Source organism: Canis aureus, chromosome 24, assembly GCF_053574225.1.
Source record: "Canis aureus isolate CA01 chromosome 24, VMU_Caureus_v.1.0, whole genome shotgun sequence".
Taxonomy (NCBI): domain Eukaryota; kingdom Metazoa; phylum Chordata; class Mammalia; order Carnivora; family Canidae; genus Canis; species Canis aureus.
Window position 1 is genome coordinate 18,558,288 of NC_135634.1, and position 27,549 is coordinate 18,585,836.

The window sequence follows — 27,549 nt, forward strand, 5'->3', positions numbered from 1 at the left end:
TCCTCTCCAGCCCCGGGCAATCACAAATCCACTTTCTGTCTCTGTAGATTTGCCAGTTTCTAGAAGTGGAATCATGCAATATGTAGACCTTACTTACTGACTTCTTTTGCTGAGTATTTTTTTAAGGTTCTATGTAGTGTGTATTAGTACTTTATTCCTTTTAATGGCTGAATAACTTTTTATGGGTATACCACATTTTATTACCTGTTCATTAGCTAATGGACTTATGGATCATTTCCATTTAGCTGTCATGAATAACGCTCATATAAACGTATATGTACAAGGTGGGGTTTTTTGGACATATGTTTCATTTCTGTTGGGTACAAACCTAGGAGTAGAATTGCTGTTATAAACATTCTTTTTTTTTTTAATAGGCTTTATTTTTTATATTTACAGAAAAATTGTGAGGATAGTACAGAAAGTTCCCATATACTCCCTCACCAGTTTCCCCTATTATTAATATATTAGTGTGGCACATTTATTACAATTAATAAGTAATATTAATATTAATATATTATTAATTTCCTGAGTTTTTACTTAATGTTCAGGATGCCATCCAGGATACCAAATTACGCATTTACTTTTCATTCTGGGTTAGGAATGAAGAATTGTTCCATTAAGTTAACCAGAAGCCTTTTTTAATTTTCTTTCCTTCAGTGGACTCATTGGGCGAAGCTGGGCTATGTTGTTTGCCAGTGGAGGCTTCAAGGTGAAACTCTATGATATTGAGCAACAGCAGGTAACAAATGCCTTGGAAACCATCAGGTAAGTTGGCTGGCACCTTCCAGGAGGAATTGAAATGGCTCTGTTGCTCTCAGTGGGTCTTCTTTATCGTATTCTCAAGGCTGTAAATACCTGTGATCTTATTCTTCCATTTGATGTCTGTTATAGTGCCTTTGAGGTAGTAAAGGCCAGACCCACAGTGGTCAAGCCATGAATTAACACTTACAAATTAAGAGAGGGCTCAGGTTGTGAGGAAAGGACCATTAGGATTGTAAAGACACATGTAAAGACATGTGATGTGAGCAGAGAAACTGAACGTACCTCTTGGGCTTCCAGCCTGAGGGAGTAGGCTTCTCCCTGTGTGTCCTGCAGGGCTGGAAGTCTGGGTTTCCTGTGTTCTCTCTGGGCAGGTGAGCCAGCTTGTAGCATGTAGTAGTCAGAGCTGCATGGGCATCACATTTTAGAACAGGTCCTGAGGTTTGTTTTGAACTATTGATTTAATGATGGCAGGACTCAAATGAACTGTGTTAACTGTTAATGGTTAATGGTGTCAGAGTAGGTGAACTTACATATGCTAAGCATGAGGAGGGCCAAGTTTTGGAATAATCACAGGGGGTAAGCAGAAAAATAGGAGCTGAAAGAAAGAGGCCAAGAATGGGGGGGGGGGGGTCAAAGATAGAAGCACCAAAGTAGTGTAATATGCTGGAAGGTAAAAGGGCCCTAATTCATGACACCTTCACCTGAGAGGATTGTGGCTGAATACGGTTTTGACCATCTCACACATGGTATTGCTCAGGTAGTTACTCTCCTTCTTCGGGGATATCCATGATATAACTTGAGTTCGCATTTTGGTTAACAAAAACACACTGACTTTTTTGTTTACTTTTTGAAAAGACTAATATGTATGGTGTGATGATAGGCTATAGACACCAAGAAGTTATATACCTTAGTCCAGTTTTGTTGTACAACAGATTAAGAACCCAAAACCCAGAGAAGTCAAGTTACATCTTATGTTTAGTAACATTCAGCCAATGCCAAGATGAAATGTTAATCTGAAAAGCAAACAAACAGGGGTGCCTGGGCTGGCTCAATTGGTGGAGCATGTGACTCTTGATCTCGGGATTGTAAATTCAAGCTCCATGTTCGGTATAGGGATTACTTAAAAATAACATCTTTAAAAATAAAAATCAAAAAACCAAACAAAAACAAAAAACCAGAACCACTCTAAAACTAAACACATATACTGCTAACACTTTCTTCTGTACTCTTATAGAAGGAAGAGGAATTAGCATAAATACCTGCTATGTTCCAGGCATGTGTTATCTACTAGGGATACATAGATGAGTAAGAGAGATACAGTCCTATCCACCATGGAGTTTATAGTCTAGTAATCTTACCATATAAATTCTCACAGTAAGCTCCATGAGGTGGGTATTATTGTCATTATTTTATGAGAAAACAGGTCTATGAATGGTCAGTAACCTGCTCAAAGACACAGTAAGACAAGATTCAAGCTCTGGTTCATCTGACCTGTTAAGTGTGGATCTGAGTATCTTTGGCAGCCATCTATACTATTTGTTTTATAGAGATTCTGCAAACATTACTTTTAATGTAATGTTTAATATATATAATATATACAAAAGAATAGATCATTTATGCTAGTTTATGAAGATATAATGAAATGAGCTTTCATGAAGCTACTGTCCATCTTGAGATCTAGAATATTGTCAAAACCCCCTATACACCTTTTGAAACCAATTTCCTGTCTTCCTACCAGAACTAACTGATATTCTTTATGTTGTATCTACCTTTGCTGTACCTTAGAGAAATTTTACTATTCATATGTATCTAAATAATATATGGTTTAGTTTTGCTTGTTTTTGTGCTTTATAAAATTTTTTTTGAGATTCATCTGTGTTATTTCTTGTAACTGTTGTACATCTGTGTTTATTTCTATATAATTTTCTTGTGTGTGACTTCGCTATTATTTACATATATGTTATCCTTCTGATGAACAAGAAGCTGTTTCCAGTTAGGGGCTATTGTAAACAGTGTTGCCATTTGTGTCATTGCATATGTCTCCTGATGTGTTAAGTACAAGAATATCTACAAGATACATATCCAAGACTGAGACTCCTGGATCTGTTTTTCCTTCTGGGGTTCTGATTATATGTCTATTGAACCAACTCATTCTAGCTTTCATATCTTTTAACCTCTGTTATATTTTCTGTCTCCCTGTCCTGTTGGAATATATTTTGGATGCATTCTTTAGGTTTTCTTCCAGTTCACGAATTCTAATTTTACCTATGTCTAATCTGTTATTTAAGCGATCCACTGAATTTATTTCAATAATTAAATCTTCACTTTAATAATTATGCTTCTTTTCCAAATATACTTATTCATTTTGAGTAGTTTCTCATTGTTTGCTCATTCTTTATGGTTGGCAGTATTTGTGGTTGGTGGATTTGGAGCATAGAGATGTCAGGTCAGTGACCAGCCTGGTGTTGGAGGAGAGCACAACTTCTGATCAAGTCAGGTGTGAAGCCAGCTGCACCTGCACTCTAGACCAGGGGCTGGCTTACTCTCTGTAAAGGCCAAATGGGAAATATTTTAGGCTTTTCAGGTCAGAAAGTCTTTACAGCAGCCTCTCCTTGTAGAGTGAAGCAGCCACAGACAATATGTGAACAAATGGACCTGCCTGTTTTTCAATGAAACTTCATAAATTGACATTGAACTTTGGAGTTTGTATAATTTTCACATGTCACAAAGTATTATTATTATTCTGTGTTTTTTTTAACCATTTAAAAATGTAAAAGCCATTTTCATCTTACAGGCCATATGAAAACAGGTGGTGGAGAGCAGCTTTGACCAATGGGTACAGTTTGCTGATTTCTACTATCCAGACATCCTACTTCTGTTGCTATTTCATCTTTTATTTTGTTAAGCCAATTCTACTTTGTCAGAACCAAGAGAAAACTCTAAGATTCCTAATTGAAAAGTTCTTTGTTCTATTTCTTTGGATGTTTATATTTTAGGCCTCAGTTTTTAGATATATCATTTTAGTGTGTTACTCCCTTTCAGGCATCAGGGAATTATGTGTGGAAAGTTTGAGTAGGGTTTTTAATTTTTTAAATTAAAAAAATTAAAAAATATATTTGTTTGTTGGGGCATCTGGGTGGCTCAGTTGGTTCAGAGTCCAAGCCTTGGTTTTAACTTGGGTCATGAGATTGAGACCTGCTTCAGGCTCTGCACCCAGTGGGGAGTCTGCTTGGGATTCTTTCTCCCTCTGCCCCTGCTCCCTGCTTATGTGCTCTCTCTCTCTCTCAAATAAATAAATAAATAAATAAATAAATAAATAAATAAATAAATAAATCTTTAAAAAATGTATTTGTCTGTTTATTGTTAAGGCCAGATAACAGACTTTCCTGTTATCCTACTGCTTTCCTTAGTTAAGAGCTAATATTTCATAATACAATTGGTACCCAATTAGATTTAACTTTTAGATGTCTGTAAGAGTTTTGAACCAAAAACCCCCAATTTATTGCTATTAGCAGCTTTATTAAAGAAAAACAAATCTACTGAATTCTTATGTATCTAAGATTTAAGAAGTACACACAGATCTTTCCTTTATAGCAGTAGCTTTTTTTTTTTTTTTTTTTTTTTGTGATTCATCCACACATATGCTGAGTTAACTTAAATATGTAGAACTGGTTATACTTCTTTGGCAGGAAGTAGAGATCTTAAGGTATCCTGTGACTGACTATATCTCTCTTCTCAAATTATTGCTAGCAAATAGCAGCAGGAAAATAAAGTTGAGTCGTATTGTGTTGCCCTCCCAGGGAGGACTACATTTTTGGGTTGTCATTTAAGTAAAGCCACCTGCTTCCCTTTCTTAAGTCACAGGATTTTCAGATGTTCCATTCCTGTACACAGAGACCACGTTAAGAGGATTGAGTCCAAACCTTATTTTTGTAAATATGTTGGTCAGTAAGAAGAGTTCTGAGTTTTAAATTGTTTTCAGTCAGGAAAGAATTATTGCTACTGCTTTCAGTAAGTAAACTGTGTCACCTTGCAGATCAACAGTAACTATTAGCTCAGGTCAACAACATTGGGTGATTGGCTGTAGTCCTTAGATGTTTAGAAACAAAAACTAAACAGTCCCTGATCATGTGTTAGGCATGAGGTATACGGAGAACCAACTTTATCCTTTTTGTCAAGAAGTATAAACAATGTCTCTTCTCTTTTTTTTTTTTTTAAGATTTTATTTATTCACGAGAGACACAGAGAGAGAGGCAGAGACATAGGCAGAGAGAGAAGCAGGCTTCCTGGGGGGGAGCCCGATGTGGCACTCGATCTCAGGACCCTGGGTTCACCACCTGAGCCAAAGGCAGATGCTCAACCACTGAGCCACTCAGGTGCTCCAACAGTGTATCTTCTTGATTGGGTTGAACTGACTGATGGGTCAAAATAGTTTGTGCCCACCAAGCAGCCTTTTAGGACACTGGTTTGTGGTCTTCTTTCATCACAACAGGTTTGAGCCCAGTAAGGAGACTATATTATAGTCTGACTACTTCTGTTGAAATGGTGTGTGATCTCTGTACTAGCCATTATGGCCACAGAAAGAGGCAGCATGCACATCTCTTGTCTCCAGAAATAGGCACTAGCTCAATAATTGTTTTAACTGAGTCATGGGAGCCTTTTCTAGAGTTTCAAAAAGTAATTTTTTTTGCCATATTTTTCATAGACTTTTCCCCTGCCATCTGTTCCACCCTTGCAGTTTGGCTCACTTCCCAAATTCAAATCCTTCTGAACATTTATGTTGGAAAATACTTCTGCATGAAAATTCTACTTATGTTAGACCTATTAAACACTAATCTTGAGTAGAAATGGTACAACTTGTTTCTGAAATTGTAAAAATGAACTTAAGCTGGGTGAAGTTGATTTTTAAAAATATTACATTAAAAGATTAGAGAAATTATCACAACTGATACCATGCCAAGAGATCATAGGGAATTAAAAAAAATAAAAAAGGTGTCATCTAAAAGTAATCCTTTTTTAACAGAGCAGTAAAATGAGAAACTTAATACTTAACATATTTAAATCTCAAATAGAAGGGTAGCTTGACCTTGGAAAACCTTATTAGCAGGTGCTTTACAATTTGGTTTTTGTTTTCCATTATATGTCCGATGCTTGGCATGTGTTAGGTCTCAAGAATTTGAGACTATAAATGCATTCAAAGAAGAAAAAAATCAAGTAAAAGTTATAATACAGACTCATAGATCAGGACACGACTTCATGGGTTTTGGATCCAGTGTAATTTCCACGTAGTGACAGGGCCATTCTAGCCATCACTGGACCAGGGCCACCTGCTGTGACTCAGTGACTGCCTCCATTCTAAGGCAGAGAACAAACCACCTTGTTTCAAAGGAGTCCCAATCCAAAATTATGGTATTTTGGTAAACTTACTCTTTTCAGTTTCTCTAGTGCCATATTTTTACCACCTGTAGATGATCATTCTTGTATGCAAATCGTCCCAAGCCAAATCAGCTTTCTAAATAGGTTAGGATTTAATAAACCTCCAGAAGTGATCCCTGGAACCAGGTAGCTGCCCTGTACTCCTGTCTCCTGAGTGACTGAACTCCTTGTCCCTGGACTCGGGCATTTCCAGGCCCTGGGCTTCTGGAGGGTGTTTTTAAGTTCCTACCCAGACCTAGACCTCTGCACTTGCTTAAGTATCTTGTATTCAATTAACAATTTTAGTATATGTGCTGCCAAAGTGCACACTTGAATTCAATTTCAATCTGGATTCCTTTTGGATTGATCTGGTTTGAAAGGGGCATTTATTAGTTTTCTCATATATCTTTGGCTAGATGAGCTGAGTGTAATAGGTCACAAAATGGCTACAAATTGCATGAATCCTGTCTGCACATCTCTTTGCAGTATGACTTTGCTTCTCTCACTACCTGACTCTGGGCTTGTCCACAGACTTGCGGACTTGCATTGGTCAGTGGGGCTGATAGCAAATGTGATGCAGGCAGAGGCATGGAAAGCACCTGTGCATTGAGAGTGTACTCTTGCTTGCTGTTGTGAACTCTTCCTGCCATCCTTCATCCTGTCAACCAGTTCAGTCTGACCACCCAGAGATATGTGGCCCAGCTGTCAGCCAGCAATAGCCAATACCACCAGCACCAACTGCTAGATAGATAAGTGAAGCCATAGTCAACCAACAGCCTTTAGCTAACAGGCCATATGACTGCAGCCTCATGTGTGAGCCCAGCTGAGTGCAGCCAAATTGACTAATTGACTAATTCCCAGAATTATGACAATAGATTGGTATTGGTACTAATTGGTACTAATATACCGAACTTTGGTTGGGTTCCTGTGGTTAGGTAGCTATCCTTTGCTGATTATAGGTTCTGAGGGTTTCTGGTTTTGTTTTGTTTTGTTTTTTAATTTCTTTTTAAAGATCTTATTTATTTGAGAGGGGGCAGTAGAGAACATAAGTGGAGGGGGGAGTTGAAGGAGTAGAGTGAAGAGGAGATGTAAACTCCCCGCTGAGCAGGGAGTTCTACATGGGGCTTGATCCAGGACCCCAGGATCATGACCTGAGCTGAAGGCACTTAACCAACTGAACCGCCCAGATGCCTCCCATTTTGTCTTTCTACAGCTGTCCTCTAGTAGGAGAATTCCTTTTCTGTAGGAAGTGTTGCAGAGCTAAAGGTTCCAATCCCTGTCTTAAGGGAACATACCATACATGAACTTTTACTGGGATACAGCATGCCCATTGTTTACCTATGCCTGTTTTCACTACAACAAGTAGTTGCAACAGAGACCAAATGACTGTATTACAAAGCCTAAAATATTCACTATCTCCCTACCCCCACCCAGGGAAATAGAGCAGCAGTGTCTGAGTAATAATTAACATGCCATGACATTTCAGGAGAAGTTGAGCAGACCTAGCAAAATTGGTAGCAAATGCTTTATTATAAGGTGAAATTCAAACATAGATTGTGTGGATAAAACTCCAAGGCTGGGGAAAATGTAGTTAGGTAGAAAAAATTTTTTATATCTATATATTGGCACTACATGGTTAGAAAATAGTAGAAAATTTGCTATAGTTACCAAAAATGTAAGTAATCTAGGTATAAATATAAGAAGAATGTATAACACATTCATGATAACATTTTAAAAATTTTATTCAATGACAGGAAATAAAACTTAAATAAATGGAAAGACATATACCCTATTCATGAGCAGGAACTTGTCTTTGGTGGTTTAATTGAAGCTCCCCTAGAAGTGGGGTACAGGGAATGGATTCATTAAACCTAACTACACAGAAAAGTTCAGAAGGGATCTGAGGTCCTAATGCCAAAAGTTCACACCAACGGGCTGTGGGTTCAGCCAGGTCATTCAACTTGACTTATCTATGTGTTCACAGATCATGCTGTCACTTGGCTGTCATTAGGGCAGTTCAAATGATTGCTTCATTCCAATTATTTATTTTTCTTCCCAAACAGAAATAGTGTGGCTTTATCTAATAAATAAAAGTTATATATGCTAATTGTGTACATTCAGAAAATTGGGAGAAATTGGAATACCTGGATTGTCTTTGAGTGGTGGAAATAAGAGTGACTGTTGTTGGACATTTTGAGGATATATGCTTATATCATGATCCCACATGCTTCTGTGCATGGGAACATGCACATATTAACAGTGAAAGTAGGGCTATGAAGGCTTATATGGTATTAGGGTGTGGACTCAAGAATGGTATGAATTCTGCTTTGTCTGGTCATTGTCTCTCCTTGAGGTTTCCAACAGTGACAAACAAATGAAAGTACAGGTATTAACTGGGCCAAGGCTTGATACGCATGTGTAAACTTTGGTGAAATCAACAGACTGGACACATTCACAGGCCCTCTGCTCCCCAGAGTATCTCCCCACCCCCTAAGACCCAATGTCACCATCAGCCTAAGGGAAGAACATTTCCGAGTGCCCTGGTGAGGAGGGGAGATGCAGGGGCAGTGATGGCGGGGACCAGTGGGGCAGTCAGATTCCCACTCTCCTGTGGGGCAAATGAGAAAGTTCTCTTTCTTTCCATAGTACATTTAAACTTATATACTCTACTGAGAGATTTTCAGATTCAGGTGACTTGAAAAACACTGCTGTCAAGCAAAAGAAGTCTGGGGCCACTCTAATAGAAACTTTTGTATTCTATCTTTTATCCCCACTTCAAAAACATTAGAAATGATTTTTAGGATCCGCCCAATATCCCACTAGGGGAGATGGGCTGCATTGTCGGACATCTATTCACCCACTTTCCTACTGTAGTAACTAAATTCAGGATTTTTGTGGAGCTTCAACTTAATCTGCCCATCTGTAGTTAGAGGGGTCCCTGGTGGCACTCGGGAAGTCCCGCATGGGCCTCTGCCAGGGCAGCGGGGCCAGGTTAAGGGACTGGAAACAGCAAGACCATCTCTAGGTATTTGTGTCTGCATGTCTCCTTTCTTTGACTCTTCAGTTTGTCCAGAAGAGAATCTGCCAGTGTCCATCTAGCATTGTTATTGCTCATCAATGGAAAGTGCCTGGAGGGGTGTGTGTGTGTGTGTGTGTGTGTAGGGGGGGGTGGTTCTTTTTCTTTTCTTTCTTTTTTTTTTTAAAGATTTTTTATTTATTTATTTAATATATATATATATATATATATCACATGAGCAGGGAGCAGGGGCAGAGGGAGAGGGAGAAGCAGGCTCCCCGCGGAGCAGGGAGCCTGACACTGGGCCCCATCCAGGACCCTGGGATCATGACCTGAGCCAAAGGCAGATGCTCAACCAAGTGAGCCACTCAGGGGCCCCAAGGAGGGGTGTTTCTAAAGTATATATAATTTATCTTAACTCCTTGTTTTCCATAGCAGAGTGTCTCCACTTCTAATGTGTCTTGTATGATCTAGGAGTGAGGAGGGGAGGAGATTCATTAGCTCTCAGGGCATTCCGACTTTCAATACTGGGCTCCTGCTTCTAACTTGTGCCATCTGGCACATCTGGTGTCTGCAGATTCTGGCCTTTGCTGGGTCTCTTGGGATACTTGCTTCTCACTGGCATTCCTTTCCCCACACTTAAATCTCAGCTTTCTTTACCCTGTCAAGTCATTTACTGTACCACTTTTCCATTATTTTCTACCTCCCCCCAAATTAGATCTTATGTCCATTATATCTTCTCCCGATGTCTTTGATCTTGTAGGCCTATATATATGTACACACACACGCGCACACACACACACACACACACACACATTAAAAGATTCCTTTAGTTTGATTCCATTGAGGTTTTTGGAGGGGCAGAGATAAATGTATGTGTTTTATCCAACGTATGTAGTTAGAAGCCCGAAGACTAGGTTATCACATTCATCAACTGGAATGACACTAGCTAAAATGGTTTTCTACTCATTCTACAAAATCTACAAGTGGTTTAGTCCCTTAATTTATTTCTGAATTCTAGTTCCTATGGAGTTTTGTTCTTTGTTGTTTACCTTTCAGAAGAGTCAAGTTCAAACAAAACATAAGTAACCACTCCTTTAAAAAGAAAATATATTGTTTTTATCTCTAATTATGGTAAAAGAAAGTAACATAACATTTACCTTTTTTTTAAAAAAAGATTTTATTATATTTATTTGAGAGAGAGAGCCAGTGAGAGAGAGCACAAGTAGGGGGAGGGGCAGGCAGTGGAGCCGACTCCCCACCGAGCAGGGAGCCCAACCCTGGATCTATCCCAGGACCCCAGGATCATGACCTGAGCTGAAGAAAGATGCTTCACCAACTGAGCCACCCAGGCACTCCCAAATTTCTTTTTTAAAAACCATTTTAATTGTACAGTTCAGGAGTGTTAAGTACATTCACATTGTTGTGCAACAGATCTCCAGAACTTTTCATCTCTCAGAGAGAAACTATACCCATTAAACAACACCTCCCCATTTCCCCTCCTCCCAGGCTCTGGCAACCACTATTATAGTTTCTTTTCCTGTGAATTTGGATACTTTAGATACCTCACATAAGTGGACTCCTGTAATATTGGTGTTCTTATGACTGGTTTATTTCACTTAGCATTATGTCCTTAGGATTCATCCATACTATAGCATCTGAAAGGATTTCTTTCTTTTTAAAGGCTGAATAATATTCCATTGTATGGATAGAATACATTTTTTTTTATCCCTTCATCCATTGCTGAACATTTGAGTTGCTTCTACCTGTTAGCTATTGTGAATAATGCTGCTATGAGCATTGATGTACAAATATATCTTTAAGTCCCTACGTTGATTTCTTCTGAATATATATCCAGAAGTGGGATTGCTGGGTCATATGGTAATTCCATTTTTAATTTTTTGATCAACCACTACACTGTTTTCCATAGTAGCTGCATGTCACAGTCCCAATGATAGTATACAAGGGTTCCGATTTCTCTATCGTCTTTATCTTTTTAAATTGCTCCTTTTAATAAAACTTCAAAAACAGAGATATGAAAAAATTAAAACTACCCATATTTTGCCCTACCGTGAAAATTGTTAACATTTCCTTTTCTCCAATTTTAAATGAAAGTTCATGGAAGCTGACATGGAAATATTTTGACTTCTAGTGCTAGGCTGTCCTCTAGAGGTAGAACTGGTATGCTGCAGCCACTTACTAATGAGCTTTGAATGAAGTGCGTTCGTTAACTATTAAATAAGTGTAAGCTGCAACATTCTGGCCTGAGGCTGCTGACAACCCCACTCAGAGCCCTTCCTTTTTCAGATGTTTATTGTTAAGTTTTCCAAAATACACTATGAGAAATATTGGAACTAGTCTACCTGGGACAAAACATTGCCAAATGTCTAGTTTTGATGTATGGACATAGTTACTGAGCTTGAAGAGAACATGAGGGATTGTCTGAGTATGTCTGAAAGCTCCTCCAACCGTTTCGTCTGGTTTTCTTTTGGGATCCCTGCACAACAGGGTTCTGGAGTTTGTAACCATGGAGTGGTCAGTGGGTTCATGTGTGGCCAGGTCTCTCCCCTCATGCCTGTGTCTTTTCCAGGGGCAGAAAGGGCTTCGAGGCCAAAATGCTTATATAGATTTTTTACCCTGAGTCTAATCTGCATGAGGCCATTGGTGTGGTTATTCTGGCTACTATCTTCTGTCTCCTTTTCCTTCCTCTCTCCAGAGGGACAGTCCCTGGGATGTCTATAAAACAGTAGCTCATCAAAGAAACAAGAGCCTCTTTATTTGATCTAATCTGACTCACTGGAAGAAAGGCTGAAAGTTTGCTTTGGCTTACTGAAGCTTAAAGCAGGTGCTGTTAAAGCACATTAGCTACTCAAACATAATTCTCTAAAGGATGAAATGGGTAATCATTATGTTTTCAGGCTTTGGCACTTAAAAACCGTGTCTCAGTAGAAAATAGTTGTGTGAGGTTGGTGGCTAAAAGAACTTTAATGGTTTGCTTATTTAAAAACTGACAAGAAGCACATATGTTAAGATTGATTGTTATTAGTTCTCAGTAGAAACATGGGGATGTTTATTATACTTTCTACTTTTTTTTAACTTTTAAAAATAAGTTAATGAAAACAAAGCCTTTCCAGAAAAGGAACAAGGCACCATATCTCTGTAACAGTAAATATATTTTATTGAACAGAAATGATTTTTTTGTTTGGTAGCTATAAGCAGTTCTTCAGAGATATGAACATTTTTATTCTGGTTATATTTATGGGCAGCATAGTTGACATTTACCAGTGTTATTGGTCCCTAGGCTTAGCCATTGCTGCAGGTCTAATTTATATAAATCATATAGTTTAAAAATAGGCAGTTTAGATACGTTATAATTTTCTTCAGCCAATAATTCCATCTAATTTCTGAACAAAGTAGATGCTAGGCCCTTTTGGGTTGAAGTACCCAGATTACATCTGTCAGTGGGGATTTATTGTGACGCTCTGATCAGGGAAGCAAGGGATACTGGGAGCTACCCCTGGAGCTATATCACTGTTGCAGAAATGGGACATTGTTCAGGTGACACCAAGCTTCTGATAGTCAGACAACAGCTCTGGTAGCATTTATTTATTTATTTATTTATTTATTTATTTATTTATTTATTTATGTAGCTTTTAAAAGAGTTCTGGGGAGGACTCTTTCATAGCAGGTCCTTGGCTGAGATCCTGCCTTTCTAAAGCCCACCATTGCAATGACTCTACCACTGGGGTATGTCTATGGTTCCACCTACCCTTGACCACCCCACTTTGAGGATCTTCATTTCAAACTGCCCATAAAGGATGAGCTGATTGATGGGCCATGTACCATATGGCACAGGCTCCTAGTCAGCTGAACTCTGGAGAGCCAGGCTGTAGGGCAGCCTGGCACACCTGTTGGTAATGACCTACTGGAAGGAGTTGGTGGTTTTGCTAGGTACCCCAGGGCTCCCCAGATGGAAAGCAGGAGCCCTGTAGTCTGAGTTCAGACTCAGCAGGCTAGGACTTTGGCATTAGCAGTATTCATGAGAGAGGGAGTAGATGCAAACTCTTCTCTATTTTCTCCAGCAAGTTGACTGCCTTGAATATACAGATTTTTAGCAAATAAACTGTGTCAATTAGTCCTATAAATAAGTACCACCAGAAGGATTTTTTTTTTTTTTGAATGAGAGAGCTATCATGTTTTAGTAGGAAGAGGAAGGAAGAGGAAGCAGTTCCTATACAAGGTGTTTAAGGGAAGGAGTCAGAAGACTGGTTTCCATCCCACACACAGCTAACACTTTATGTCTTTGAGTGAGTCTGTAACCAGTTTGGGCCTTGATTTCTGAAGCATCAGAGTAAATAGGTAGATTAAATAAAATACAGAAACATTCTTTATGTTTTGATGCATTTCAGAAATATATATATATATTAAGATTTTATTTATTTATTCATGAGAGAGAGAGAAAGAGAGAGAGAGAGAGAGAGAGAAAGAGGCAGAGACACAGGCAGAAAGAGAAGCAGGCTCCATGCAGGGAGCCCGATGTGGGACTCGATCGTGGGACTCTAGGATCATGCCCTGGGCTGAAGGCAGGCACTTAACCGCTGAGCCACCCAGGCATTCCTATATGTTTGTTTTTAAGGCTAAGTTTATTGAATTCATATTGGTGTAGGTATTATTTATATTTGTAAATAAATGACACAAATATATTTATATATGTAAATATTATTACATAACACAATAATATATATAAAAATCTATCTATCATCTATCTATCTATCTATCTATCTATATGTATTTTTTCAAGTGGGCAAAACTGGGAAACAGAAGAGTAAGGCCATAGCAGTGGTAACTCTAAGAACCAGTATTGCTATATGCATGAACAAGAACCATGATGTAATCAATTAGCAATTGTATGTTATCAATTTATATGCATAGTAGAGATCATATTCACATTGAATAAAATATTACTGAAATGGATATGGTCAGTATTTCTCTCTCTTTTTAAAAATTTTTATTCATTTGAGAGAGAGAGAGAGACCACAAGTGGGGGAAGAACTGAGGGAGAGAGAAGCAGACTCCCCGCTGAGGAGGGAGACCTCCTTGAGGCTTGATTCCAGGACCCTAGGATCATGACCTGAGCTGAGGGCAGATACTTAACCAACTGAGCCACCCAGGAGTCCCAGTATTTCTCTTTTCTCATGAAATATAAAATGCACATAATAGCTAAGAATATTAGTTTTTGTTTATTCATGAGAAACAGGTGGGGGAGAGTCAGAGACAGGATGGAAGCAGACTCCTCGCTGAGCAGGGAGCCTGATGTGGGACTCAGTCCTAGGATCCTGGAGTCATGACCTGAGCCAAAGGCAGATGCTTAACCAACTGAGCCACCCAGACGCCCCAGAATATTAGATTTTAAAGAAACAGTCTAGAGTTTAGTTTCTGGCAATATGGCAAAGTACGTATCCTGAAAACCCTTTCCACTTCAAAATACTTAACAATACTGAGTAAATGTATAGTTTATAATGCATAGCTGGGCTGGCAAGAAAGTGATGGAAATTCTGAGAGGCCAAATTAGGAAGCACACATCCCAAGAGATGTGTGAAAGTCACAACTGCTCTAAGATACTTGCCAATCTTGCTTTAGTTCTAACAGAAATCCTTAGTTTGTGCAGGATGGGAGATCAAATTGGAGACCCACAAATGAAGCTAGTATCTAGAGGGTGACATTGTTGGTGAAAGGAGTGTTAGGAAAAAATAGCTAATCTATACACGGGGGCTGTCTGTTTGGCCTTGGTTCTTGGATGGGAGAAAGAATTTCTCTGAGAATTTATAACCACAAACAGGCTCCCTAAGAGTTTTGGAGCCCACATTCATATTACTTGTGTGGTCTCAAAAACTCCAATCCAAGAATTCAGATTGGTCCCTTGGTTAGTAGTACCTGCAGTACCTGCCAGAAGCAAAACACATATCATCTCCAGAATCATGTACCTTAAACCGAAGGCTCAAAGAATTCCCACAGACAGATTTCAGTGAACATCTGCTCCCAACTAAAAATCTCCAAACATGTGAGAGACAAGGTTTTATGAGCATAGTAAACTAGAGGCCAGATGTGAAGATACTATTTAGCATGGAATTCAGGAGATAAAGAGAGAATGTGGAAAAGTAGTTAAGAAATATGGAGGATACAGAGAAGATGTCTAACATGTCTCATTAGAGGTCTGAAAGATTTAGACAGAATAGGGAAGAACAATTTATGAAGATATAATGATTGAGACCTCATTTGAGTTGAAGACAGGAATCCTCATATTCTGGAAGAACCAAGTGTCCTAAGCAGGAGAAAGAAAAAGGCTATCTATATCTACATCCCAGGTGTAGATGTGATGTATCTTCCCTATTTATACATCACAGGGAAACTATGAAACACCAAGGGACATAAGAAAAGTATTAAAAGTAGTCAGACAAAGACAGACTACCTATAAAAGAATGACAAATTGACAACAAACTTTTCAACAGATAGAGGAATTCAGAATATGGTGGAAAAATATCTGCAGGGTACAAAGAGTCAAACATAACCTAATCATCTGATTTGAGGCAGCTTTAATAGATAGAAGTCCTCTCTGTTCTGTAAGCACAATTTTGAACAGTCATTTTACAGAATTCTACATACATTATGTATTCTATTTGCTCTAAAAGTTTTTGTTTTTGTTTTTGTTTTTTTAAAGTAAGTGTGATAGGCAAAACAATGACTTCCCCAAAGATGTCTATGTCCTAATCCCTGGAACCTGAGAATATGTTACCTTACATGGCAACAGATCATATGTGATTAAGTTGAGAATATGAAAGATTATCCAGATTGGCTCAATGTAATCACAAGGGTCATTATCAGGGAAACAGAGTCAGGAGAGCCAAAGAAGGAGGTGTGATGAGCAGGGGTTGAATGGTGAGCTTGCAGGCTGTGAAATAGGAAAGGATCATGAAGCCAAGGAAAGTGGTGATGGGGGAGCACTAGGAGCTAGAAAAGGCAAGGAGCAGTTTGGCTTCTAGAGCCTCCAGAAGGAATGCTGCCTTGCTAATAATTCTATGTTAGTGTATGGAGATTTCTGATCCCTGGAAACGTAATATAATACATTTGTATTGTTTAAGCCACTAAGCTTGTAATAATTTGTTACAAAAGCAACAAGAAACAAATACAATAGCTTTATTGAGATAGAATTTATGTAACATACATTTCACTCTTGAAGTATGTAGTAAATGGTTTTTAGTACATATATAGAGTTATGTAACCGAAAACTTTCAGAAGATGGATCAAAAGCATGAAATGAAAATTAAATGATCTTGGATCACATGGTGCTTTCCTCACTGGTTATTTGAATGAGGAATGCAGCCTGTGTTCAGGAGGGTTGGGGGGATACTACTGGTGCATAATCACAGGAACCTCTAGGACAAGTCAACTTTCACTTTTCCTTCTTATCTTAGTAGGGTAACTTTTTCTGGTAACTCTTTTTACTGTATTCTCATGATGGTGTTTAAAATACCTACTTTCTGCCATTTAAGTCATTTTAGCTTATCATGTGTATCAAACTTAAAAATCGTCAGTTTTTAATCTGTTGCTAAGACACCGTACAGTATACAAACTAATACAAACTTCTTGATGAACTGGCTAAGAAACAGACCCTGTTTTGTATATTTTCAGTAACTTTATAAACTTCTACTTCAAGGAATGTGTTATATGTAAAAATATTTTTCAAATGCTTGCCCATTGGGGGTGGTGATCAGCTCCCAATACTGAGTTCCTTGTTCCAACGAGGAACTTCTGCATCTGTATCCTTAGGATCCTCCAAAATCAGGTCACCATTTTCTGGCCCAATTTTAAGGTAGATTTTTTTTTTAGCTAATATATTACTGATCTTCCGAATTATCTATTTGACAACAGATTCTCCTTCTCCTTTAAAAAAATTCGGGTTCGGTTTCCATGTGTAATGATGACCTGCAGTGGTGTTTTCACGTTTGCCGACTCAGAAGCAGGAAAGATTTTGAATCTGCCTGATTAGTTGACTCATTATTTTTGCCGTGAAGCTTCTTTTGGTTAAGTGTAATAATCTGCATTTCAGCATATCTTTGCTTTGTTTTGCAGTGACAGTAGGAAGAAAGTTTCTGTTCCCCAACTTGTAGCTAAAAGAAAATACAAGATGCATAGCTTTAAGAAAGAGAAAAAACAAAAACAAAACAGCAAAAGCTCAGCCCCTAACATCTGGAGCTGGTCCAGCATTCACAGCTAGGCAGGCCATGGCATTCTCCTGTTGGACATAAGCAGTCTCAAGAATACTCACCTCAGACGAAGTCACTCTTAGACCGTGACAGAATGACACAAAGCAAGACCACATTTTGACTTTGTCTAAGCATGCACAAAAATGAGATCACTGTGCAACCCACAATACTGAGCAGCCTTCTCTTGGCTAAAATGAATGACTGTTACCTCTTTGCCCATTATAGTTTTATCTTCAGTCTAGTCTGTCCTTCAAACATTTATGCTTATTGAGACAATCTTCAAATTGTCTTTGCTTTCTACATCATCTAATCCAGTGAACTGAGATCCTCAGATCCTCTTCCAAGTCACCCAGTCAAAGTTCAGATCCTGCTATATGTTCTCTCTGACACTTTCTTACTGACCCCCCCAGAGGTCCCTCTGATGTGCATTCTCCCTCAGTGCAGTGAGTAACAAAACCAACTCATTTCACTGTAGGTGTGTTCCTACACAGTCTTTGGCTGAAGGCATCAACAGCTTAAAGATCAAAACCATGAACGTGAAATGATGTAAAAATTATTTGACTCACTGGCAAAAATTCACAAATTTTTTGAAAGCATACATTTTGCTTCTTAGGCAACTTCATGTGTGTTTGTCTATGTACTCTTTCTTGTTTATTTAATAGGTAGTGAATTATAAGAAGGACTGACTATGTAATTTGTGAGGCCGAGTGCAAATGAAAGTGTAGGGCCCTTTGCTCGATATTCATTAAGAATTTTGATACTATGACAGCAGAGCATTAAACCCAGTGAAGGCACTTCTGAGCACAGGTCTCAGTGACTGCACGGGTCACACCCCATGAAGCCCCCAGTCCTGATTATGAGGTACCTTCTTTCAACCCTGTCCCCCAGGGATGAACAGAGTGGGTGAAGAACTACTACTTTTTAATCTTACTTCATTGGCTTTGCCTCATCTCTTCAAAAAATAAAAAGAAAAAATTTAATTGTGGTAAAATACACACAGCATCCAATTTATTGTCTTAATTTTTAAGCATAGAGTTTAGTGATATTAAGTTCATTCTCATTGTCGTATAACCGTCTATCTCCATAAGATCATCATACAAAACCGAAACTCTGTACCCATTAAACTACAGTTACCCCCACTCCAGCCCTGGCAGCCACCATTCTGCTTCCTGCCTCTATGAATGTGACTATTCTAGGTACTTCATATAAGTGGAATCATACAGTATTTGTCTCTCGTGACTGGCTTATTTCACTTGGTGTCATGTCCTCAGGGTCCATCCATGCTGTAGCATGTGACAGAATTTCCTTCGTTTTTTTTTTTTTAAGATTTTTAATTTATTTATCTGACAGAGAGAGAGAGAGACAGAGACAGAGAGAATGAGTGGTGGTGGGGAGGAACAGAAGAGGGAGAAGCAGGTTCCCTGCTGAGGAGGGAGCCTGATGTTGGGCTCAATCCCAGGACCCTGGGATTATGACCTGTGCCTAAGGCAGACGCTTAACTGACTGAACCACCAGGCACCCTGATTTCCTGCATTTTTAAGGCTGAATTCTATTGTATTGAGTTCCATTGTATGTATGTGCCATATTTGTTTTCATCCACATATGGACTTTTGGGTTGATTCCGTCTTTTCGCTCTTGTCAACAATGCTACTATGAACATGACAAATATCTCTTTGAGTACCTGCTTTCATTTTGAGGGGAAGGGGTATTAGCAGAATTATATTTGCTGGATCATAAGGTAGTTAGTTCTCTTTTAGACTTTTTGAGAAACCATCAAACTGCCACAGTGGTTTCCCCTTTTACACTTCCATCAACACTGTACATCCTCAGTAACTCTTGGTTTATTTTCTATTTTTTTTTAATCCTAGTGGGCGTAAAGGAGGGTATATCATTGTGTTTTTTTTTTTTGTTGTTTTTGTTTGTTTGTTTGTTTTTTTAATTTATGATAGGCACACAGAGAGAGAGAGACAGAGACACAGGCAGAGGGAGAACTGGGCTCCATGCACTGGGAGCCCGATGTGGGATTCGATTCCAGGATCACGCCCTGGGCCAAAGGCAGGCGCCAAACCGCTGCGCCACCCAGGGATCCCTATCATTGTGGTTTTGATTTGCATTTCCCTACTGATTAGTTATGTTTACTTTTGTTTTAAGAATTTCCGTGAATACTCACAGGGTCACTCTTTTTTCTAGGAAAGAGATGAAGATTCTGGAGCAGTCAGGTTCTCTGAGAGGCTCCCTGAGTTCTGAAGAACAGCTGTCACTCATCAGTGGTTGTTCAAATATTCAAGCGGCAGTAGAGGGCGCTGGGCACATTCAGGTGAGTTGACCATATTGCGCCCAAATCAAATCTCTAAGGGTTTCAAGAGATGGTCTTCCAATCTCCTCGGAAGAACGGGGCCGAGGGGTGTGGTTGGGGCGGGGGTGGGGGGGGTGGGGGGGAGGGAGAGATGAAAGGGAGTTATAAGGTGTGGGCATCTTGTAACTGAAGGTCAGGATTATGATTTATGTGAAGCATTGTTTTAAAACATCTCTTGTATGGGCTCTCATCAAACTACTGTGATAATGTAGTCTTTCAGAGGTGTTAGAATTTTGAGCAGAAATAGGTTTTCTGGACAACTAACACTTTTATTTTCCTATTGAATGAGAGATTATATTCTTGTTCTCATGTATAATTGAGTAAAAGCTGAAAAGAAATCATCTGAAATAAACCCTTTCTTGTAACATTTGCATTTAGCTTTTCCCACAACTTTACTTAAAGAAAAGAACTGCTTGAGGCGCTGTTTGCACAGCAGAGAAAGTTCCAGGCATGTCTCTTTGGGGCTGTGCCTGCAGTTTGGTGCCTGTCCAGTCAGGACTCATCCCTTCTGGAGCTCCTGTGTCTATAGACAGATACTGCCCCTGTTTAAGAACCTGATCGTATAAATTTGTGTTTTAAAAATGTTACACTTAGTGCCATAAAGTTTAAGTGGATTTACTTAAAACTAAAAGAAACATCACTTCCGATACACCTCCTTGATATTTTGTGTGGTGAGGCTTGCACATTTCTATTTATTCAGTGTCGCACATTTCATGTTTCTGTGATGACATTCTAGCTGAGAATTTGGGAGCAAACCAAAAAGACTGTGTTTTAGGTCAGCTGCTGCTCTGAGATTGAGGTCAAATACAGTTAATCTAGATTCTCCATTTTTGTAGCTCTAAAATTTCTCTAGTTCATTAACAAATGAGTGTCAAACAGAACATAAGAAGAGGACAGTTTGTCAATTCCATATCTCTTTTGAGTATTTTCACCTCAATCTCTCATTTGGTTGGATAAAACTGGGAGTCTTAGGAGGGATCAGAGGGCTCCTTTACGGAGCTTTCCAATACTGGCTCTTTTCACCCTTGCTGTGGTGCTTGGTGCTGTAAGGAGGGACTTGCTTTTACAGGAGCACAGAAGCCTTTCAGCCTTTGTAGTGTGGGCTCAGCAGAGAAAGTTCTTCATGTGCGTTTTGTTTCTAAGGAAAGTGTATGCTTCTTATGCTGATCCTGCTGGAGGAGGAAAAACAATTTAGATTTTGTGATTCTTGACATGAGCAAGGACCTCTGGGAGCTTCCTGCCTGGAAGTGGTGGTTGAGGACACAGACTTTAAGTCAAATGGGCTTTGCACTGAGTAGCTGTGTGCCCTTGTGTGTTTCTTTCTTTTTTTTTTTTCCTTGTGTGTTTCTTAACTGTTAAGCCCTACTTCCTCATCTGTACAATAGACACAGTACCCAGTGTAATGGGGGATTGTGAAGAGAACCATCTGTGCTCATATCTAAGGTCACCCCCATAGAAGGCAGACCTCCATTTTTCCAATGAGAGGATTAAAAAATTCTTTTGGGGGTCAATTTTATATATAATATTTACATGAGACATAAAATATTATAATTACATATATGATGTGATCTGAAATAGGAATATGTAACACATTACCGAAATATTTCTACTTTCTCATTTCATAAAACATTTATTTTTAAAAATTTTTTAAAGATTTTATTTCTTTTTTTTTAAGATTTTATTTATTTATTCATGAGAGACAGAGAGAGGTAGAGACACAGGCAGAGGGAGAAGCAGGCTCCATGCAGGGAGCCCGACGTGGGACTTGATCCCAGGACCCCAGGATCACACCCTGGGCCGAAGGCAGGCATTAAACCTCTGAGCCACCCAGGGATCCCAAAAGATTTTATTTCTATATTTGACAGAGAGAGAGAGAGAGAGAGAGAGCATGAGAAGGGAGAGGGGCAGAGGGAGAGGGACAAGCAGACTCCCTGCTGGGTGCAGAGCCAGATAGGGCCATGTGACCCAACATAGGGCTTGATGTGGGACTTGATCCCAGGACCCTGATATCATGACCTGAGCTAAAGTCAGATGCTTAGCCAGCTGAGCCAGCCAGGTGCCCCCAAAAAACTTCTGTTCAAACTCTTAACAAGTGTCTCTGAGTCAGGTGTCTTTGTCTTCAGTAAAGTGATGCTTTTGAGCTGCTTTTCTAAACAGTTTTCCAGAGCACATCATTGTTGCTTTCCTAAGATGTTGCTGTGCAAAGCTTTTTAAAACCCACATATGACATGAGATTAGAAATTTATCTCCAGGGGATCCCTGAGTGGCTCAGCGGTTTGGCACCTGCCTTTGGCCCAGGGCGCAGTCCTGGAGTCCTGGGATCGAGTCCTGCATCGGGCTCCTGGCATGGAGCCTGCTTCTCCCTCCTCCTGTGTCTCTGCCTCTCTCTCTTTCTCTATGTCTATCATAAATCAATCAATCAATCAATCAATCAATCAATCTTAAAAAAAATAAATTTATCTCCAGCCTCAACTACTAATTCTCAAGTTTTGACTAAAGGTGTTTTTTTTTCTTTCTGCGTAGTATGCTTGTGGTTCCTCCACATAACAACTGGCTATGCTACTTTTTTTGTTTTAAAGTGATCTTTACAAAGTTTACTTGCAAATTTTCTAGCACTAGCACTTGTGAAGTCATGCCCCAGGAATAATTCAAATGTCTATGTTAAATTTCTTTGTCTCCTGGTCCCATTGAAAAATAGATTTTATCAAAAGATTTCTATGCTACCATGATTGAATTAGTTCAGGAGAATGTGTCTTCCACAAACAGTGTATTATTTTTCAAGAACTGGAGAGCCTTTCATAATAGAACTTTGTAATGACTTGAATATAAAGTGAGTCTTTTATGAGATAATTTTTGGAGAATATTCTAAGTTCTAATACATGTGAAATGCTTAGCTACCACACTTGGCACATAGAAAATGCTTTAAAAAATTAAGGAATTTAATAATGTGACCTTTTGTATCTAATTTTGATAATAAATGATGAGGGGCAATATATGTGCTGTGCATAGTATTGAAAATTGCTCTTTAAGGTCTGTCTTTATTTTATAGATTGAATGTATTTATGTGGCATTTACATGTTGAGCAGCATCTATTATGCAGAACAACACTGAGTCAGGCAATATAGGGAGAGGAATATAGAAAAGACAAGTAATTTCTGAAGAACATAATCTCTTACAGGAAATAAACCTAGTAGAGCTTACATGGTCTTTTCTAGTACCACAGAGTAATGGAGAGGGGCACAGATCTGAGCTGGAGGCTTTAGGAACGTTTGATGAAGGTAGGATTTGAGCCTGCTTTGGCCTTTGACAAGTGGGATTTTGGGGAATAGGGTGGGGACTTTGTCTCAGAAGGAGATGAACAGAGAGGTGCCTGTTAGTGTGTTTTAGACAACCAGAGTAGAATCGTGAGGCCGAGTCACAGGGCCATTAGGGAGGTGGAAAAAGGCTGGAAGTGGAAGCTAAGTGGGGGAATGCTTGGAATGCCAAGCTGAAGACTTATTTAGATGAAATGAACATTTATAAAATGGTTGGAGTAATGCATGACACATAGTACTATTTAAGTGTTCTCTTAAAGAAGTAAAGAGTTTGGGTTTCATTCTATATCCTGATTAGAATCCTCCAAGGAAGGTGTTCAGTAGGACAGTGAAATCAATCAGAAGGAAAGAACAGGTAAGAAAAAAATTGAGATTTCATTTTTGTCCAGTGCTTTGATTGATTTTTCCTGGGCATGTTTGCTCATTTCCTTATATGATATAGGCACATTTGATTTTCCAAATTTCACAACTAATGCATATCAATTTCACCTTATGTTTATCAAATAAACAAGTAAATAGACCCCCCCCCCCCAAATCAAAACCTGCCTAACATTATGTCATGTGTTTGTTAAATTACATTAGGTTTCTAACAATCTAAGAATGGAACTGGAGGGTATTATGCTGAGTGAAGTAAGTCAGTTGGAGAAGGACAAACATTATATGTTCTCATTCATTTGGGGAATATAAATAATAGTGAAAGGGAATATAAGGGAAGGGAGAAGAAATGTGTGGGAAATATCAGAAAGGGAGACAGAACGTAAAGACTGCTAACTCTGGGAAACGAACTAGGGGTGGTAGAAGGGGAGGAGGGCGGGGGGGTGGGAGTGAATGGGTGATGGGCACTGGGGGTTATTCTGTATGTTGGTAAATTGAACACCAATAAAAAAATAAAAAATAAAAAAAATCTTTAAAATATATATTAACATCTCAAAAAAAAGTGCTAAAAATATATTTTGAAGAATAAAGAGTGAAGAAAGTTTAGGAAAATCATGTATAGGTCCATTATTCCAAAAATGTCTTCACATTTTGGTATATTTGTATTTCTTTTCATTTCTCCTATTTCTTCCCTTTCTCTAACATACGTGATGTTATACTGTAAATAGAGTTTTATATCATGATTTTTGTTTAAAACTTAGAGCCCTTCTTGCTGTGTGATTTGCCCAAGATTCTATCAGACAGAAGTAAAATTTTTGTATTTAAAATAATTGTTATGTTTATTGGGTGATATCTAACCTGAAAGAACCTTCCATCTAAGAATATCATTAAAGGTGAAGTTCCAAAATACCATCTGTCAGGTATCTACCCTTTACCAGGCCTCATGGTCTTGCCTTAGCTTAATGCCTATAGACTTCTTTCTAACTGTACCCATGTCAGTTCTTATAATCCTGCTTTCCAATTTATAAAAGGAAAAATTCATAATGTAGAAAAATTAATCTAGGCTATTTGTACATTTTACTTACGAAAAGAAAATTATCATTACTTTTGGGAATTGTTCTAAAGCAGAGGGCAGAATTTGTGAAATAATAGGTAAGCAAAACCACATTGCTTGGCACACAGTTGTTCAACTACAAAAAGTCCTACTGTAGGATTTATTAAGTCCCCAAGGGTCAAAGCCCCAGAAATGTGAGTGTAACTGTCTCTGTGGTAGATTTGTCTACTACTCAAGCCCCAGAGGGTGGGGGCATGGATCAGAAAGTTCCTTAATTGTGTGCTGAAATGTGGGAGCATATAAGAATGAAACCTGAATTTCTAGAACTTAGCACAATTTGGAAATCAAATCTTGCCTAGCAAGAAAATCCACCATGCTGGAAAAATAAGTTTATTTTGAAAACCCTGTCTAAAGCTTTGACTAACTCTGAAAGAGCATTAAGGCTCATTAGCTGTGGTACAGAAACTTTATCTGATCTCTGGAACTTAAGACGAGATTGAAGTAGGTGGTAGGGGCCATGGGAATGGCTTATAGAATTAGGGAGTTTAAATGGATTTTCCTTATACAAAATCAAGGACAACTGCTGCAATCTGGAAGTAAAAATTAAATCATCTGTGTGGATAAGCAGAATTTGTATCTGAACTTTTACCTTTAAAATTTAGAGGACACTAATCATTTTGATGAGGACTTGCAGACTGTCAGTAATTACAAAGTGCAGTATTCATAAACACTGACACCACTTTTAACTTTATGTTCTCTTAAAGGATGGAAGCTTGTTGGACCTTTGGTCTTGGCTCACTGAGCCTCAGAATAATCCTCTCAGTAGGAATGGTGTAGGTGTGGGGTGCTCGTGTAGTGAAGGGCATGTGGGGCAGCCAACACTGAGAATGTACAGGAGTGTACCTGAAAACTTGAATTTCATTTCCCTGTTCTGTGCATTTTTTTTAAAGAAAAATTTGTGAACTCAGGTATACTGAGGTATGACTTACATGTAATAAAATTCACCAGCTTTAATGTGATCAGTTCTATGTATTTTGACAAATGCATATAACCAAGTAGACACCAGCATGTTCAATCTTGAGAACGTCTCCATTAGTGCATAGAATACTCTTCTTCCCCTTGTGTCCAGTCTTCTCTTGCCTTCCCCATGCTCTAGCAAACAGGCATCTGTTTTTTTGTTCCTACAGTTTTGCCTTTTCCTAATATTCCATATATTTCCTAATTTCCCTTATGACCTCCACTTTCACTCATGGATTAATGAAAAGTGGGTTGTTTAACATACAAATCTGGGGAGTTTTCCAGATATCTTTCTGTTATTAATTTCTAGTCTAACTCCATTATGATCCCAAAACATACTTTACAATATTTCATCTCCTTTTATTTATTGAGATGTGTTAATGGTCTCTTTTGGTGAAGTTGAAAAAAATGTCTGTTCCTTTGCTGGGTGAACTCTTTCAATTAGGTCAAGTTGCTTGATAGTGTTATTCATGTCTTTTCCACCCTAATGAATTTTCCCTCCACTTATTCTATCATTGAGAGAAAAGTGTTGAAGTCTTCACTCTAATATGGATTTTTTCTCAATTAATTCAAACCAGGCATATAGTTGAGTCTCGCCTTTTTATCACATCTCACAGACTGTCTTTTAATTAGCATGTTTAGTCCATTAAATTTAATGTAATTATTGATGCAAGTGGATTAAAATCTACCTTATTGTTTTCCATTTGTTCCATTTTATTTTTTTACAAGTTTTTAAATTCCAGTTAGTTAACGTATAGTGTAGTATTAGTTTCAGGTGTACAATATAGTGATTAAGTACTTCCATACATCATCTGGTGCTCATCACAACAGGTGTTTTCCTTACTTCCCATCACCTGTTTCACCCATCCTCCTCCTCCCTCCCCTCTGGTTAACTATCAGTTGTTTTCTATAGTTAAGAGTCTCTTTCTTGGTCTGCCTCTCTGTCTTTTTATCCTTTGCTAATTTGCTTTGTTTCTTAAATTCAACATATGAGTGAAATCATATGACATTTGTTTTTCTCTGACTTATTTGGCTTTGCATAATATTCTTTAACTCCATCCATGTCATTGTAAATGGCAAGATTTAATTCTTTTTTATGACTAGCATTCCATTGTATATATAAAATACATCTTCTCTATCCATTTATCAATTGATGGATACTTGGGCTTTTTACATAATTGGCTATTGTAAATAATGCTTCTATAAACATCATGATACATGTATCCCATCAAGTTAGTATTTTTGTATCTTTTGGGTAAATACCTAGTAGTGCAACTGCTGGGTCATAGAGTAGCTCTGTTTTTAAGTTTTTGAGGAACCTCCATACTGTCTTCCATAGTGGCTGCCCCAGTTTGCATTCCCACCGACCTTGTAAGAGGTTCCTCTTTCTCTGCATCCTCACAAATACCTGTTGTTGCCTAACTTGTTAATTTTAGTCATTCTGACTGGTGTGAGGTGGTATCTCATTGTAGCTTTGATTTGTATTTCCCTGATGATCAGTGATGTTGGCATCTTTTCATGTGTCTGTTGATCATTTTAATGTCTTCTTTGGAAAAATGTCTATTCATATCTTCTGCCCATTTTTAAAATTGGATTATTTGTTTTTTGACTGTTTTCTGAGTTCTTTATATACTTTGGATCCATATTTGGATCTATATTTGGATTTATATTTTTGGATACTAACCCTTTATCATATGTGTCATTTGCAAATATCTTTTCCCAAAGCTAAAAACAGCCTGATTGTTCCCTTTGCTGTGCACAAATTTTTATTGTGATGTAGTCCCCAAGGTCTTTTATCTTTATTTATTTATTATTTTTTTATTTACGACAGACACAGAGAGAGAGAAGCAGAGACACAGACAGAGGGAGAAGCAGGCTCGGTGCAGGGAGCCTGACATGGGACTCTATCCCCGTCTCCAGGATCACGCCCCCCCCCCCCCACCGGGAGAGGGGGTGGAAAGCGGCGCTAAACCGCA

At 38.6% G+C, this 27,549-nt stretch overlaps 1 protein-coding gene across 1 annotated transcript in view; it reads left to right on the forward strand.

Annotated features, from left to right (window-relative positions):
- Window positions 1-27,549, forward strand: part of CRYL1 (crystallin lambda 1) — a 151,841-nt gene that overhangs the window by 11,218 nt on the left and 113,074 nt on the right. Inside the window, exons 2-3 of the mRNA XM_077868490.1 lie at window positions 658-765; window positions 19,648-19,774. Of these exons, the coding sequence (XP_077724616.1) occupies window positions 658-765; window positions 19,648-19,774 (235 nt within the window). The remainder of the gene's footprint in view (window positions 1-657; window positions 766-19,647; window positions 19,775-27,549) is intronic.